General features: G+C 44.8%; 1 protein-coding gene across 8 annotated transcripts in view; it reads right to left on the reverse strand.

The window, feature by feature from the left end:
* SETD3 (SET domain containing 3, actin N3(tau)-histidine methyltransferase) overlaps positions 1 to 15865 on the reverse strand; it is a 70071-nt gene that overhangs the window by 45411 nt on the left and 8795 nt on the right. For 4 of the 8 annotated variants that reach the window (XR_003435641.1, XR_003435639.1, XR_003435640.1 and 1 more), the window contains exons 1-6: positions 12281 to 14201; positions 12057 to 12166; positions 9493 to 9585; positions 7140 to 7288; positions 5059 to 5131; positions 4497 to 4753 (exon numbers count right to left, since the gene is read on the reverse strand). Coding sequence is in view for 5 of the 8 variants with exons in the window: in XM_027120538.1 (XP_026976339.1) it covers positions 4497 to 4753; positions 5059 to 5131; positions 7140 to 7288; positions 9493 to 9585; positions 12057 to 12166; positions 12281 to 12294 (696 nt within the window). In the remaining 3 variants the exon portion in view is untranslated. Of the gene's footprint in view, positions 1 to 4496; positions 4754 to 5058; positions 5132 to 7139; positions 7289 to 9492; positions 9586 to 11567; positions 11694 to 12056; positions 12167 to 12280; positions 14202 to 15865 lie in introns of those variants that run through there. The other 4 variants (XM_027120535.1, XM_027120534.1, XM_027120536.1 and 1 more) reach the window with 4 other exon arrangements.

Here is a 15865-nt window from a genome sequence, read left to right on the forward strand (position 1 = left end):
TGAAACTAGAAAAACAGCTAGACTCAAAATATGATTTTTAAAAAGATAACTCTTGCTTAAATCCATTTTTCTTTGTCATGAATTCTTATGCAAAAACCTTCTCCTCCATAGCCTAGACCCCCTGGTTGTCTCAGCAGTACGTCTCATTCTGGGCTGCCTTGAGGTCCTATTCCATCAGGCACAGAAATCAAATCATCGATTAAGAAATTTTCTGCCAAAGCTCATTCTGATGTATCTTCAATGTGCAATCATATCTTCTGCTGCCTATTTTTACTAACGTTAAGTGACTGTCACATTTTCTTTTACTGAAAAAGAACCACCCTTAGACTAGCCACATTGTGGGGCTCACGGCATTTACTCCACATAAAGCCACGCTTCTCCCGCTGGAATGTGGGTTCCAGGGATGCACAGCGGCAGGTAGGGTCATGGGAGAAATTGGGCTGTTTTCCTACAGTGCCAGTCTGACCTGACAGTAAGTCATTTCACATGATTGTTAAACCACAGCAAACAAACAACTGCACACATTTTTAATATTTAAAAACATGAGATAAAAAACCAATGACAGTAACAACAAAAGCATGAGATATCGAAGCAATCTGAGTTTGTGAAGAGTCACTTGGGTCTAGGCCCTAGTCCTGCAGGAATACTCTTCACTATCCGTGGCCAATAGGAGTTTTTAGTAGGAATGTTAAGAAATACTACCATAAGGTACTGCAGGGACAGGGGAGATGCAACTTAAAACAATTAACACAAAACAACCAAACGGCACGGCCTGAAGGATCAAAACACAAAACAGTAACAGAAATGGAGCATTTCTATGACAAGTACTGCTGTACTGAGGGCCTCACGCAGATCAACTCATTTCGTCCACTCAGCAACCCTGGGAGACAGGTGCTGTATTATCTCATTTTGCAGAAAAGGAAACAGAAGCACAGAGACCTGGCAAAAATGATGCTGTGGGGATTGGAACCCTGGCAGGCCAGCCCCAGAGCCCACCCTCTCCACTACCATGCCGCCCTGGCTCGGGTGGCTTCAACCGTGACCTCCTTGGTGTTTCCTCATGCCACAGGCATCGCAGCCCGGCACTGTGCTGGGGGCTATGATGAACAGCCCAACTTGGGCTGACAGCAGTTACACTGAAAAATGGGTCTTCTACCTAACAGATCAGGAGACAAACACAGAGGGGTAGGGTAAAGCAACAAATGCCAAATTATATTTAATTTAATAGTAAATACATTTATTAGGATTTCAACTCAGGTTTGTCTGACTACAAAGCGCAGGCTCTTTCTGTGCGGCCTCTCTCTTGGGCAGATTATCCCACTGCTGCTTCGACCCTTCCTGAAACCACCCTCAGTCAGAGCTGCCCCGTTCGGGGCACATGGTCCTTCCCCTCCCATCAGTTAAATGCCCCCTTCCTGACTGAACTCTCACCAGCTTATGTGGAGAAATGATGATAGCCCACCACATAAAGTTCATTTTCAAAATGCAATTTCAAGGATCTCGACTCGACTCCTTGGTCCAAGTCTGTGTTTTTAAAGAGTAATCTGAATTTTACACTTAGAGTTTTTCAATCTTTGTTCCCCTTAACAAAGTCAAACATCCTTAACAAGTCAAACATCTCCAAACCTAGTCTTATATCTGTAAGTTTTTAAAAAGAAGTGATGTTTGTTAAATGACAGCAAGCAGAAAAGCACTTTAAAATATATTCTCCTAGCTACAGCAGGCAGCTAAAGCCGGGGGGATCTGGAACTGGCCCACGAAGACTTTCTGACATATGGAGACAGTGACCAGCAACCAATGCCAGTCAGGCCCTAGGCATCCAATCACTAGAAGGGATTGATGGTGATTTCTGGAATCACATAGGTATTTGAGGTGCTCTGTCCTCTATATATAAATACAAAGCAGGAGGTCTCGGCCTTAGCACTATTGACATTTTGGGCTGGACAATTCCTTGTTTGGGGGCTGCCCTGCACATCAAGAGAAGTTCAGCAGCAACTGCAGCCTGGAGGCCAGTGGCATTCCCCCCACCCCCAAACCTAACAATCAAAACTGTCTCCAACTGTTACCAAATACTCTCTCAAGGGCAAATACCCTCTCAACCGCCCAGCTGAGATGCACTGATGTAACACAGAAGAAGCTATTATGTGGTCACAGACATACCTTGCTTTCTCTTCGGTTTGATGCTTTTGACAGTCAAGAAAAGTACAGTTTGATTGCATCTTTAAATCATTTTTAAAATTTATGATTCTGCGTATATATTTTTTTCTTTTTACCTTTTGAACCCTTTCACCCATTTTTAAAATCACAACCATTATTTTCAAATACTCAAGATTGGCTTAATTATGCAAAAAAGCCAACATTTGATTGTCTGATAATTCCACATTTGGATATACCTTGTTTCACATTTATTAATCAAAGTTTCCAATAAAAAGGAAGAATAAATAAATAAAGGAATACTAAAAAGGAATAACGGATAGATTCATTAACGCTTTAAGACTGTGGTTGTTTTTTTAAAAAGGATATTCGGATTCATTATATGTTATCCAAATTGTTCTTGTTAGTCATGTGAGAATTTTATTACTCTTAGAAAAACTTCTGAATTAAAGTTTATTTTTAGAATGTTCTCTAGTTCCTGAGATGTTCACAATAATACTATTTACTACACAGACTGTGGTATAATTCAGTCACCTAAACATCATCTAAAGGGGTTTATTTCAGAGGGTTATTAAGAGACCTGGCATGAGACGGTTCCATCAAAATGAACAGAGTATTTTAGTGACTCACGGTCATTTAAAATCTCATTGAACCTTGAAGCAAAACTGCACTACTTTGTTAATACTGAAATAAACAGACCGGTGAGTGTAATGAAAATCCAAAGATCACGCCAAGCCAGCTGTCGGGAGACTCGGCATCGTTCCAGAACCCTCGACCTGACCACAGAGGCAGTTCCTCTCAGGGTAGGCCGCCAGCCTTCGCCATCTCACAGCCCCGATTTGAGAAACACATTCCTGAAAAGAGCTGGTTTCCAGTTTGTTGCCTAACAATAGGAAATAACAAAGGTTTAGACCTGCTAGGGTCAGCTTCGCTTTTATTAGTCATTGAAGAAACACAATTAAGAACTAGGAATAGGGCTTCCCTGGTGGCGCAGTGGTTGAGAGTCCGCCAGCTGATGCAGGGGACACGGGTTCGTGCCCCGGTCCGGGAAGATACCACATGCCGCGGAGCGGCTGGGCCCGTGAGCCATGGCCACTGAGCCTGCGCGTCCAGAGCCTGTGCTCCACCACGGGGGAGGCCACAACAGTGAGAGGCCCGCGTACCGCAAAAAAAAAAAAAAAAAAAAACTAGGAATAAAAGCACAACCCTTTCAGGTCACGAAGAGCCACGTCACACTTTAGATTGCAGGATTGTAGGTGCAAACTAACCGAATAATCAGAGTTTTGGCCTGGCTCCATCAATATTTTTCAAACCAAGCACACTCAAAATAAATGCTATATACATGTTATATGATAATTCTTAAAGGCTTCCTGAAGTTTAAAGTTTAGAAAAGCAGCGACTTCTACTTGAAGACAAGAGTCATAGTTTTTTATGTATCTGAAGTATTTGATACAGGGGAGGATATAATTTTGAGTGTGACATTCTTGCACAGTAGGCATGCTGTAAGGTTAAATGATGAACACCCAAACATTATTTCCTGTAGCAATGAAAACAGAGCAGAGACAGACCAGCTAAGGAACAACCAAATCAAGCCTAATCCAGGTTATCCAATTACCCAAAGAAAAGGGAAAGGGAGCAGCTCACCTTCCCACTTGCCACCTATTAGGTACAGCAGCCCAGGAGCTGATTCGTGGGCATATGAGAAAGGGGCGAGTCAAGAGGCAGAGACACTCGCCCTTTCTTAGCTCCCAAGGGAACCCTGACACTGGCCCTCAGCTGTCTGAGTGCTGTTCAGCTGGAAAGGAAAGAGAACACTGGCTGAACTGCCAAAACACAGCAAGGAGCAATCAGGTGTAATTCAAATGTTCATGACCTTATAGAGATTTCCATATGACACGTCTACTTAGAACTAATCAAAATTAATATAATACACAGTACACTTTGCAAAACATAAAGAAATCAATTGTCAATATTTTACTACTAATATACGTATGAAGAACCCACAAATGGACTTTCATTTCCTTGGAAAATTTAGACATGGGGCATATCTTTTTGTACTAGATAGATTGTAGAGCTTCTAAAAGTCCATGGTTGTCTTTCGTTTTCAGAAAATGCAGTGACTTTCATAACTTAGGAGCAACCGCTGCTTGTTTTAACACTGGGCACTGAGGAAGTCAGATGTATTCCAATCACATTTCAGTGACATTTCTGTAAAAACAGAAACAATGCACTCGATGCCTTTTACCTTAAAAAGCAAAATGTTTAGGTGGAACATTTAAGCAATCAATTTCCCTCCTTCCCCACCCTGTAACACATCCTTTAAACAGCTCCCAGCTGCTCACCTGGATGACCTTATAGAAGTAGGCGTACTGCCGTGCTGTGTTCTTATACTGGCTGAAGACGTCATGTATGGCCTGTGTGGACTGAAGGTAGCGAACCTCATCCTCTTCGAAGTAGAGAGGGGTGTCGTATTCGCTGGGGAGGGTCTGAATGTAGGGCTGCCAGAAAGAGTTAGGGTCGGCTCGCTCACACAGCAGATGAAAGGCCAGTGTGATGTTTCCCATGGCTTGAAGAATTCGGTCTTGAGAATACAAGGGCCCTGAATTAACCCAGAAGGTAACAGCATCAGTTCCACACACTGCTTTAAAAAGTGTTTATTCAAAATATATATTAAAGTTATAGGAATATCTTGATAGTCATGTAACATTTAAGGTAAGGTGCCCTCTTCTTTTGACATTCTTCTACTATGTCAGATTACAAGTGTGGAAAACACTTCGTGTGGATTTGGGGAAATATTTCACTAGTTGAGAAAACGACCAAATATAGTCCCTAGCGCCACAAAATGAAATTTTATATATTTTTATCATTTTTGCTCTGCCTTGAACAAACAGAAATTATTCTCACCCAGCACTGAATTTTTAGCAGATTCAACAGTCATTAGTAATTTTCGTGGAACCCATAAAAATAATTCTTCTGCCTAGGAGGAAAAAAATAATAGTAGAATCACCAAGACATGTTACAACTGTCAGTTCAGCTACATCTATGGTCAGAAATCCAATCACAATGAAATACAACCTAAGGTTGCCTATAAGCATTTTATTTCTAATTATCAAATACACTTTTAAATGTACACGTTTATGTCACAGTTAAATGAGTAGAAGCATCGTCTCGAATCCTGTTTCCAAAGAAAAACTATATACATTGGGGAAAAAAAAAATCAAAAAAGCAATTCGAAGCAAATATAACAATTTGGGAATAGAGCACAAGGGTGCTTATTTATTCTTTGCTGTACTTAAGTTCTAAAAACAAAACAAAACAAAATTCTACCTCCAACAAAAACCCTAACCTGCCAGTGTGAATTGCTATTGAGTTTCTGAAGCTAGAGTAACATTCCTTCCTCCACATGCTTGACCTTAAAGCACACGGATACCAGCGAAAGCACAAGCCCGTAAGACATACTCTGGTTACTAATTTTTTCCCAAGGCATTATCTCACTACTTTGGCAACATGAGATGCTTCTTTCAGGAAGTCCTGTCTATGTGTCTATACTGCCTAAAGCATGCACATCAACATAGTACCTTGAGTGGGGTGATGGTGTCACGGGTATATGCATATGTCCCAGCTCATCAAAACATATACGTTAAATATGTGTGATTTTGTATATCAATTATGCCTCAATAAAGCTTAAAAAAACATGCACATAGTGAAGACGGACCACCGCTAAGATATTCTGGGCAGCATCCATACTAATGATGCTTCTCATCAGAGATGAGAACAAAGTGTGACAGCTGGTTTACTCTTGCCATTTACCAATGTCTACTATTTATTTTTATGTGTGTCTCATCCCTTACTATATCAGCCTCATGAAGGAAGAGATCCTGGTGTTTTGGGAAGCATGGTATAATAACAAGCAAGGTACTATTCACACACTAGATATTTAACAGGTATCTAATAAACCAGTGTATGGTTTATCAAGGTATCACTGAAAAGTAAACTACGACTTGACCAGAGATGCTGCTGGAAGTTTGAAGGGACCCAAATAAATAACATCCATTTCCTCCACCCAAGTTCTGAACCAACTGAGAGAGACACAAGAATACAACAGATGGTGACACAAAATATCACCTACGGAATCCCAGAATTAGACAGACTCCCCACCTAGTTACAGGCAGGACTGGAGCCCCGACAGGCCTCCCCACGTGTGGCCTGCCCTGTAAAACTCCCAGGGTGGAGAGAGCAGGGGAGAGAACACATATGGCAACCAGCTCCCACGGAGAAAAAGGCCAAGCCCAGATCCTTCTTCCAGAACCATCAGATCGTTACACCTCCTCTCTAGGAGCGGCATGATGAGGGCCAGAGAGAGGCCTAGAGCCCCGCCGGGGGCTGCTGCTCCCTTCATCTGGAAGGAAGGACCGAGAGTGGAGAAGAGCTTTGTCCCTTAGCACATGGATATTTCTCTTCTTCTTTCCCCTCCCCTCTGCTGCTGCTGTCTCCGTAAGTGGTACCTCCAGCCACTCAGTTACCCACTCCAGAAAACCGGTCCGCATCTCGACACTGCCCACCCTCCACCCCACCCACATCCAATCCATCACAGGGCCCTGTGTGCTCTCCCTCCAAACCACCCAAGCTCACATCCTCCTCTTCACTCAAATCTCAAAAGCCCGCAAGACATGTTCTCTGGTCTCCTAACAGAGGTTCGGAGATGTGACCCGACTTGCCCCACTCACTGGCTGATAGCACAGTTCCAAGGAGGACAACCTGGGAGGGGCTGTCTAGAGCCCTGGGCTGAGGCCCCTCAGGACCACGGGGCCAGCCGGGAGACTGCAGGTCAGGGAGAGGGAGGTGGGCTGCACACTGCTGACATGCCCACAGTGTGCTCAGGACAGCCCGAGACGCCTGTCTCCAAGTCCTGGGCCCTCCACGCCACACCACCCAGATGCTCTTAGAGCCCGCCCCCCAGACCAGCAGCTCACCTACAAACTCACCTTGATATCTCTTGTCGCTCTCAAACCGAAGCCCTCTTCTTTGAAGTTCACCATTTCAAAACCCTCAACAGAGGCTCCATTTTCAGAGGCCCATTTCATTAGATCAGGAAAGTAATCTTCTCTTTTTCCATCAAAAGTAACAGACAGACCTATATCAATCCGTGTTTTAGAAAACAAGAGCTACTTTTAGAACATATCAGTCATGTTGCTCTCAGAAAATAAAAAACAGACCACTGGAACTACCTACCTAGAAATAGTAGTAAGACTCCGATCTTGAAAAAAAAAAAATCAAAACTGACCACCAGATGTCACAGTACATACCTTAACTAGTGACAGGAAAGGTGAGTTAAAATCCTGAACGCCCTGCTGGTTACAGAGCAATAGCTGCTGGTCCCAGGTGATATGAATATTGGCGGTCAGGTTCTATTAGGTGCACTAACAGGGATGGGGAAAGCCTTCATGACCACTGCAGGTTCCTAGAGCAACCTGCCATCTCTCATGTGCACACCTGCTTTAACAAAACTCACACGAAAACAAAAATCAGTAGCTCACATACATACATGCACAAGGAGACGTCTGTAAGGAGGAGCCCTAGACCCTGATTCTAAGAGCACAAAACTGGAACGCTCTGAATTTCGTCCAGCAACTTAAATGAGCAGCATCTATATGTATCACTGTAAGCGAAACACAAAACTTAACACTGGTTTTCTGAAAGTCCAGTAGTATGATACCATTTACGTAAATTGTTAAAATACCAATTACTACCATCTATTTGTATGGGGTTATATATGAAGCAGAAACACATTCACTGTAAAGACAACGCCCCCCGAGGGGGAGGGGAGGGGAGAGGAGGGAGTGGGATGGAAGTGTGGGGCTTCAGCTGTGCCTGAAACGCCTAATTTCTTAAAAACAAATATAAGAACCAATCAAAGCACGGAGGGAGGAGAAGAGATCGGACCAGTAGCTGAGAAGGAAGGAAAGAAGAACTTGAACCCACAAGACTCTGGCATGTATCCAATTGAGATAGTAGCTGCTTAGGTGTTATTTTCGGCACTTTTCAGCACGTTTGAAATATCAAAAAAGATGAAAAGCCATGCATAGGAAAAATCATTATTTTTCTGAGGAATAAAGAGAGAGGAACAGGAACTTCGACCACATGAGGTGCTGGGCACAGAACCCAGCCCAGGGCCTGTGGCCATGTCCCCAAGATACAATTCATGGTTAACTAGATCTGTGAAGCAGGACTGCCTGGCCTGACGCCGTGCCAGGCTAGGTCTGCAAAGGTACCTGCTAAATGGAGAAAACTGATTTTGTTAGGGATACTCTAAAACAGAATTTACTCTTCCCTTATTGAGAACTAGTGAATGCTCTAACTTCAGTGCCAGTTATAGTAAATGGTCTCTACTCAGCACAGAAACTCAGGATATAAAAAAACTTTTCAGCAACCAATTTGGTGAGCCAGGATTAGCACAGTCTACCATTTAATGCAAATTAACACATTATAAAAGAACCCGTCCCCATTGAGGGTTTGAGACTATCTAACCTAAAGACTGCATGTTTGCAGATGTGCATGGGAGAGCGGTAAAACTACTCCCTAAGAGGGCAAATACAAAACAAACCGTCTTCCCACTAACTTTCATGGCAATAAATAAAAGGGGAGTCAAAGAAGTTCTCTCATCCTTCTGAACGCAGGCTCCTTATTATGCTTTCTCCTTCTACCTTCCGTGTGGCCTGCATACAAATCTACTTTTTGTGCTTTACAGCACAAAAACAATAGGTATATTGAATACGCTTTTCCGAATTGACACTTGGCCCCATTGCCAGCCTGACTGGGAATCATTAAGATGCCTACTGAATACACCCTGGAAAAACACAGCTTGAGAAATATAACTACATCTCTTATTAAATCAAGACATATTTGAGCTCATTGTAAATCTTGACAAGACACTAACCAATCCGTATATATTTGTGTGTTGACCACACAACACCATGTACTGGCCTCAAACCCTAAAGGAAACACAGGATGCAAAAACAAATTTAAATATGTATTTCATAAAATAAAAATAAATGAAAGTTATACCATCTTAGTCCCCAGATAGAAAAACTGTCCCCGCTGAAGCTCAACATTTTTATCCCTTCCAAAGCAGCAAAGGCACCTCAAACATGGGGAAAATCCTGATGGATTCCCAATGCAGTTTCCCTCCCAATATCTAGGAGCCCTTCTACAACCACCACCCAGACAGGCATGGAGGCCTGAGGGTTGATGCCGAGACCTTCATTCTCAAAGCCTCTCTGCTTATGCCAGGTTCCACAGGATATTATTAAAATGTGATGATCATTTGAGGAAATTTACCTTTTTGTTTTTTTCGTATTTTCTCAACTAGAGACCGGATCTGCACATACTCTTCCCATTCTTTTCCTGGGCCAGGGGCAGGACTACTGCATTCTGTAACACAAAAACCATGGCACCGAAACATTTCTTTCAGCTTAACCTGTTAGTCTTCAGAAGAAAGAGGATCTGGGTTTTGTTGTTGCTGTTGGTTTCTTTTTAAAGAACAAAGGTATATAGCCGTGATGACAGAGATGAGAAGTATAAACCAGGTATACTTTTTTTTAATTAATTAATTAATTAATATTTGTTTTTTGGCTGCGTTGGGTCTTCGTTGCTGCACGCGGGCTTTCTCTAGTCGCGGCGAGCGGGGGCTCCTCTTCGTTGCGGTGCGCGGGCTTCTCATTGTGGTGGCTTCTCTTGTTGCGGAGCACGGGCTCTAGGCAAGCAGGCTTCCGTAGTTGAAGCATGCAGGCTCAGCAGTTGTGGCTCGCGGACTTAGCTGCTCCGCGGCATGTGGGATCTTCCCGGACCAGGGCTCGAACCCGTGTCCCCTGCATCGGCAGGTGGATTCTTCACCACTGTGCCACCAGGGAAGCCCATAAACCAGGTGTACTTTTTAAAGCACGTAAACCCTCTGAAACCACCCAGGCCACATATTACACTGTGACCACAGGACACAGGTGTGAGCACCTAACTTGCATCTACCCCATTCTTGCTGCTCTGATCAATTTTCCTCAGAATACTCATAACAGGAAAATCTAAAAAGCTAAGCTAAAATGCAAAACATTTTCCTGAAAACTCTTGTGGATGGTGAAAAGAAGGTATATTAAGAGTCAACATTTTTTTCTAGTTAAACTCCATAACAATGATTCCCTAAGGGAACCAGTTAAATTGGACATAAGGATAATTAGTCAACAAACATTTCACATCCTTGTGTAAGGCTCTATAATAAGCACTCTGGGGGAGTTACAAAAAGAGATGGCACAGTTGCCGCTAAAAAAGAAGCTAAGATTCTGTCAGGCCAAAACCGAAAGACCTACCCGCCAAGACCGGAGCCATGGCAGTGGAAGGCCGCACCCCGGGCACCCGGCCTGTCAGCGGCCCTGACCTTTTAAGACAGTATCAGTTTAAAGAGAGAGACCCCGACCACATTCCTGATAAACCTCCTGGCCCCCTTTGTTCCCCACAGAGAAGACTAGATGTGGTAAATAATCAACAGGGGTTGTGGGGGTAGGAACTGGGAGATGGGGACTGACACATACACACCATTGATACCATGTATAAAATAGACCACTAATGAGAACCTGCTGTATAGCTCAGGGAACTCTACTCAATGCTCTGTGGTGACCTAAATGGGAAGGAAATCCAAAAAGAGGGGATATATGTATATGTATAGCTGATTCATTTTGCTGTACAGTAGAAACTAACACAACATTGTAAAGCAGCTATACTCCAATAAAAATTAATTTAAAAATTAATAATAATTAACAATAACTAGTTATGCATTGACTCATAACTTAGGTTAACCCGTCTTACTTCACTCTTCCATCAACAAACACTGACTGAGGCCCCAGAATACAGGAGCCTGTCCTGAGGCCGCCTGTAGTCCAGCAGGAGAGACAGGTGGGGGCGGGCAGGTACAGCCGTGCTCTGTGGGAGCCCACACTGACCTTCTGGGGGGCTCCCCACAGGGGGGATGGGAGAACTCAGGGAGGGACCTGACCCCGACTCAGTTGCTGCCTGCCTGCCTGCCTGTGTCAGGGAAAGAAAGCGCAATTTTTATTTGGGGGTTAGCCTCTCACATAATCTAAAATAAGGGGCCAAGAAAATGAGACAAACGTAGTTAGTTAATCGAGTGACCACAGCTAAATCTGAAACATACAGAGCACCAACTTAAATTCCAATTTAAAGAAAGAAGGCACCAGCTTACACTAACTTGCTAAGGCAAGTATCGGCACTTAACAGATACTTAATTTCCTCGAGCAAGAACGGAGAACCTCCATACGTGAAACTGGAAAACTATTACGAATCACTGAAAGTAAAGGGAAGGGAGCCCAGTTCCTACGTTTGCTCTCTGAGCGGCACGCTGCGCTCACCTCTGGCTTCACGGCCCAATGACCTTCAACCTTCACGTGCCGTAGCTCACATGGGGCTCGAGACACTCTATTTACTGATGCAAACACTGCGACTCAGCAGGGTTAAGGAACTGGTCCAAGGCCACACTGTTAAAAAGCAGTGGAGTTTGGCCTGGCCCACCGGTGCAGGCGGGGGGGTGGTTATCTACATTCATTCGTTCTGTCGTCCAAGCCTCCTTTAACCATAGTTACAGTTGGTACCATACCTGTTAGGTAAAAGTTACCTGTTGGAACCTGTTGGTACCGTACCTCCATTTTTACAGGCAGGGAAGCTGCAGGCTGGGGAAGATCTGTAATGTGCCAGGCCCCATGGCTAAACAAGCTGCGATCTGAACACAAGCTTGTTTCACCTCCTGCTCCCCAGACCAGGGACCCCCACGCGGTGCATGGGTGTGAGGAGAGAGACACACGTGTCCCACACAGAGGCGGGAAGGCCGAGCCGAGACTTACTCTGCAACAGCTCACTGGTTAGGTTCAAGGTTTCCTTCGGGGACACGCTTGCCGTAGCACCAGTGCCTGATTTCTGCGTTTTTACTCGACTCTTCTTACCCATTTTCTGACTACGGAGAAGAAAAAGAAAAAACAAAGAGAAAAGCAATACATTTCCAAAGAACAAAACTGAGTAATAAAACGTGGCACAGCAGTGGCTCGGCCTTGAGACATTAAGATCTTACCTCAAAGGTGCCATATCCTGAAGTTTCCCTCCAGAAAAAGCAACGTGTAACTAATACTAGTATTTGGAGGCACTCAAATGTGAAAAAAAAGCTGCTTTGTAGTCTCTGGAAGAAAAGTTCGTTCCTTTTCACCTACAAAAACTACAGTAGAAGCAAGTTTTACTCTAGAATTTTTTTCAAATTACATAGACTTCATTGTATATCCTAGTATTCTGTGATACTACATAGATAGAAGTTACATCTACATTCATGTATCACAAACTATCACATGGCCACAAAAACCTATATATTCTCTCCTCCCTCTGCTTTAAACGAATAATTTCCCATAAAGAGTAACTATATCATAAGCAACAGATTAGACCCTCTAGACACATGCTGAAGACATTTTAGAGATCAAAGAAACTTCAGAGAGCTAATTCAATTCCTTAATCTTGCTTCAAGGAAAATCCAAAGTACCTTGCCCAGGGTTTCACAGGAAGTCGATGGCAGACCCTACCCTCGAAAGAGGTCTCCACTGCCTCCCAGCCTGGCACTTCAACCACCCTGGAGCCCTCAATGGTCTAACAAATAAGAAATGGCCAGGATATGCCACAAGCAGACAAGACAGTGGGACAGGGGATGCACCGATAGATGTCGGGCAGAGATGTTTATAACATCTGTCTGAAAACATTTTATAGCAGTGAGTCAGGAGATGTGTCTTGAAGAAAGAAAGGGACTGGGATGTATGAAGAAAGGGTGGGCAACTCAAAGGCAGGGCAGGAATGAGGGAAGCACATGGCAGGGCAGGGGGCACAGCACCCCAGGTGGAGAGGTCTCTGTGGGGAGCGGTGGGAAAGAGGACCCCAGCTGCAGGAGGGCTGCAACTGTTGTCTGAGGACTTTGATCTGAGCATTCCTCCTAAGACAGAAGCGCCTGAGGATGACAACCCAAGAAGACGGAGAGAGATCCCCCCAGAGAAGCCACTGGAGCCACCCACACTAATGAATACCACACACCACGATGATGCTCCATGGACCCCTCGCCAACAAGCTACAATTAATCTCAAGGGAGAACCAAAAGGCGAACTCTGACCTACTTGTTTTTTACAAAGAGAAATGACTATTGTAGTGTGGAGAGCTGTGATGGGACAAAAGGTTGAAAATGCATATTCTCCTGCAGCCTAGCTGATCACTGATTCCACTGCAATGACTCCATGCAAATACAGGCCATGCTAAAACAACAGAAAATAGCATTCTATTAAAGGGCTATCTTATGTAGCTTCTCTGATGCGTCTGATGCATGAAGTATACTTTGTAACTTACGTATCTAAAAAGCCTTCTAAAACACAAGAGTGGAACACATAGTGCCAGGCACCCTGGAACAAAAGTGAACAGATAACAATACCTAAAACTTCGGCAGCAAAGAGAATTAGTTATTTTGAGATCAAAAGCAGAAGGAAAAAAAAAGTGTGGGGTGGGGGGAGCAGGCGGGGGAATGGTTTAAGCACCTTTCCTTAAGCTCAAGGACTAAACGAGAAGGAAGCTCCCGGGTTTACTAGCTCACGGCTGAGAGCCCTGGACAGAGCACCTGCCGCTCTTCTTTGCACCAGGCCCTCTCCACATCTACCAACGGCATCTCTGCGGAGGACCACTGAACTTGACCTGAAAACAACTAAGACTACCAGTAAGCCTGGAAAGTAGGGCTTTAATCACACTTCCAAATATAGCTTGGCAGGAAGAACTGTGAAGCCCGCTGTCAGAGATGGGCTTGCCGGCCTCTCCCTGCCAGCGTGACCTTCTGTGTGTTAGGCGTCAACTCAAAAACATCACTCAGATAGTAACTCCAAGACCCTTCCCTCCTCTTAGCAGGCCTGGGGCACAGTGAACCCAAGGCAGCCGCGCCCCGCCTACACCAGTCTCCCCAGCACGAAGACCCAAGGGCTACAAAACAGGCTTCTTCACTCTGCCTGCAGCCCCTTTCCCCTCCCCACCCCAAGTCTTCCCTCAGGAATCCCTCCAACTCCCATCACTCTCTGGCATCTAGATACCTGTCCTGAAATAACAATCGTTAATTAAAGCAGCAGCAGTAGTGACCCTGTGTGCAGTCCTTAACCTCTGCCAGGCACTGGGCTAAGATCATCTCTTCATTTGATCTTCCCAGACACTCTAATCAGTAGGTATTAGCCTCATCTTTTAGATGACATTCTCAAAAAGGTGAAGTCCTCCATCTTTGCCCAAGGTTAGAGGTGCAGTTAGAACTCAGGTCTGCCTGACTCTAAAGCCTGTGCTCGGCCACTGCCCCACTGCTTCTGTGACATGCAGAGCAAAAGCACAGGGCTCCGCAGGGAGCAGGAGGGCGGACACGTCTTCCAGACCCGACACCGACAACATCCGGCCAAGTGGTAACACCCCTGAGTATCTCAGGCCACCTGCTCGTCTTGAATTCATCTCTTGCTTAGACTATAAGTGTCCTGCGTTCTCCCTGCCCAAGCCCACCCCTGCCACTTAAATCTGCCCCCACTGAGTAACAGGTACCAATATACAACATAGGTGAAACTTCAAAACACATCAGGAAATTAGCACCTGGGAGAGCAGCTGTCCTTGAACTTCATACACATGAAATTATACAACATGTAGGCTTCTTTTGCTCAACGCAAGGTCTTTCCATGGCTCTAAGGTGACACCTAACCTCCCCAGCACAGCCCTCAGGGCCCTTTACTGCTTCACCCCATTTTTCTTGCCTGGCTTTATTCTTCCCATCACCGCTTACACAACACAGCTCTAGGATTTGCTCTTGTTCTCACCTTTTCCTGAAATAAAGCTACCCTCTGCTAACCCTGTCTCCTCCTGGCAAAATTTTTCACATACTCAGTCAAAATGTCCCCCATGGCCTTGAGGAAATTCCGGGCTCCTCCATGCAGCCCTCACTTCCATGCAAATCTGTAAGAACGGGTCAAGTTCGAGGTGATTAACAGATGCTAAAGGCTTGGCTTACCTTGAGATCAGTCTTTTGGAATTCTCTTTGGACTGTTTCCCTCCCACAGGGATATAAGCCCTAAAGAGAGAAAGCAGCCTGCCCAGGTTAGACAGTAAGAATCTCCCAGTAGGCATTAACTCGCTTCTCAATTAAGGAGGGGTAGGGAGATGGCTGTCCTTCTCCCCAGGGGATGTACCTCCCTGGGGTACAAGACCCTAGGTCCAGACCAGCTCTTAATCTGTTCTACCTAGAAACCAGGTTGACAGTGACCTCACCCAGGAAAGCCTCCAGTCACTTGGACCCACTCTGTCCCGGAGCTCCTAATTACTCAGCCCCCGGCGCACTGAATCAGAGGCATGTCCTCAAGTGTGTACTTGAAGAACTAACATTTCTGGAGGGCGGGGGTTCTCTGTACCCAGTTCTATGGCCCAGCAGCCGTTTTTCTGAACTTTACAGACGTCAATGTCTATAAGATTCATTTGCCTCTGGATTCGATATGGTTTGGCACCAATTCTTCTCGCATTTGTGTGACCAATGTACCACCTAAAAGTACCTCAAAGGCGGTAGCCCCGCATTTACTTCTTTTCACCCCACAAAGCATTAGGCCCTCCTGCCACCCTCTGCCAGCTC

The sequence above is a fragment of the Aethalodelphis obliquidens genome, unplaced genomic scaffold (genome assembly GCF_003676395.1).
Source record: "Aethalodelphis obliquidens isolate GAN/ISIS:26980383/991018 unplaced genomic scaffold, ASM367639v1 scaffold21, whole genome shotgun sequence".
Classification (NCBI taxonomy): Eukaryota; Metazoa; Chordata; class Mammalia; order Artiodactyla; family Delphinidae; genus Aethalodelphis; species Aethalodelphis obliquidens.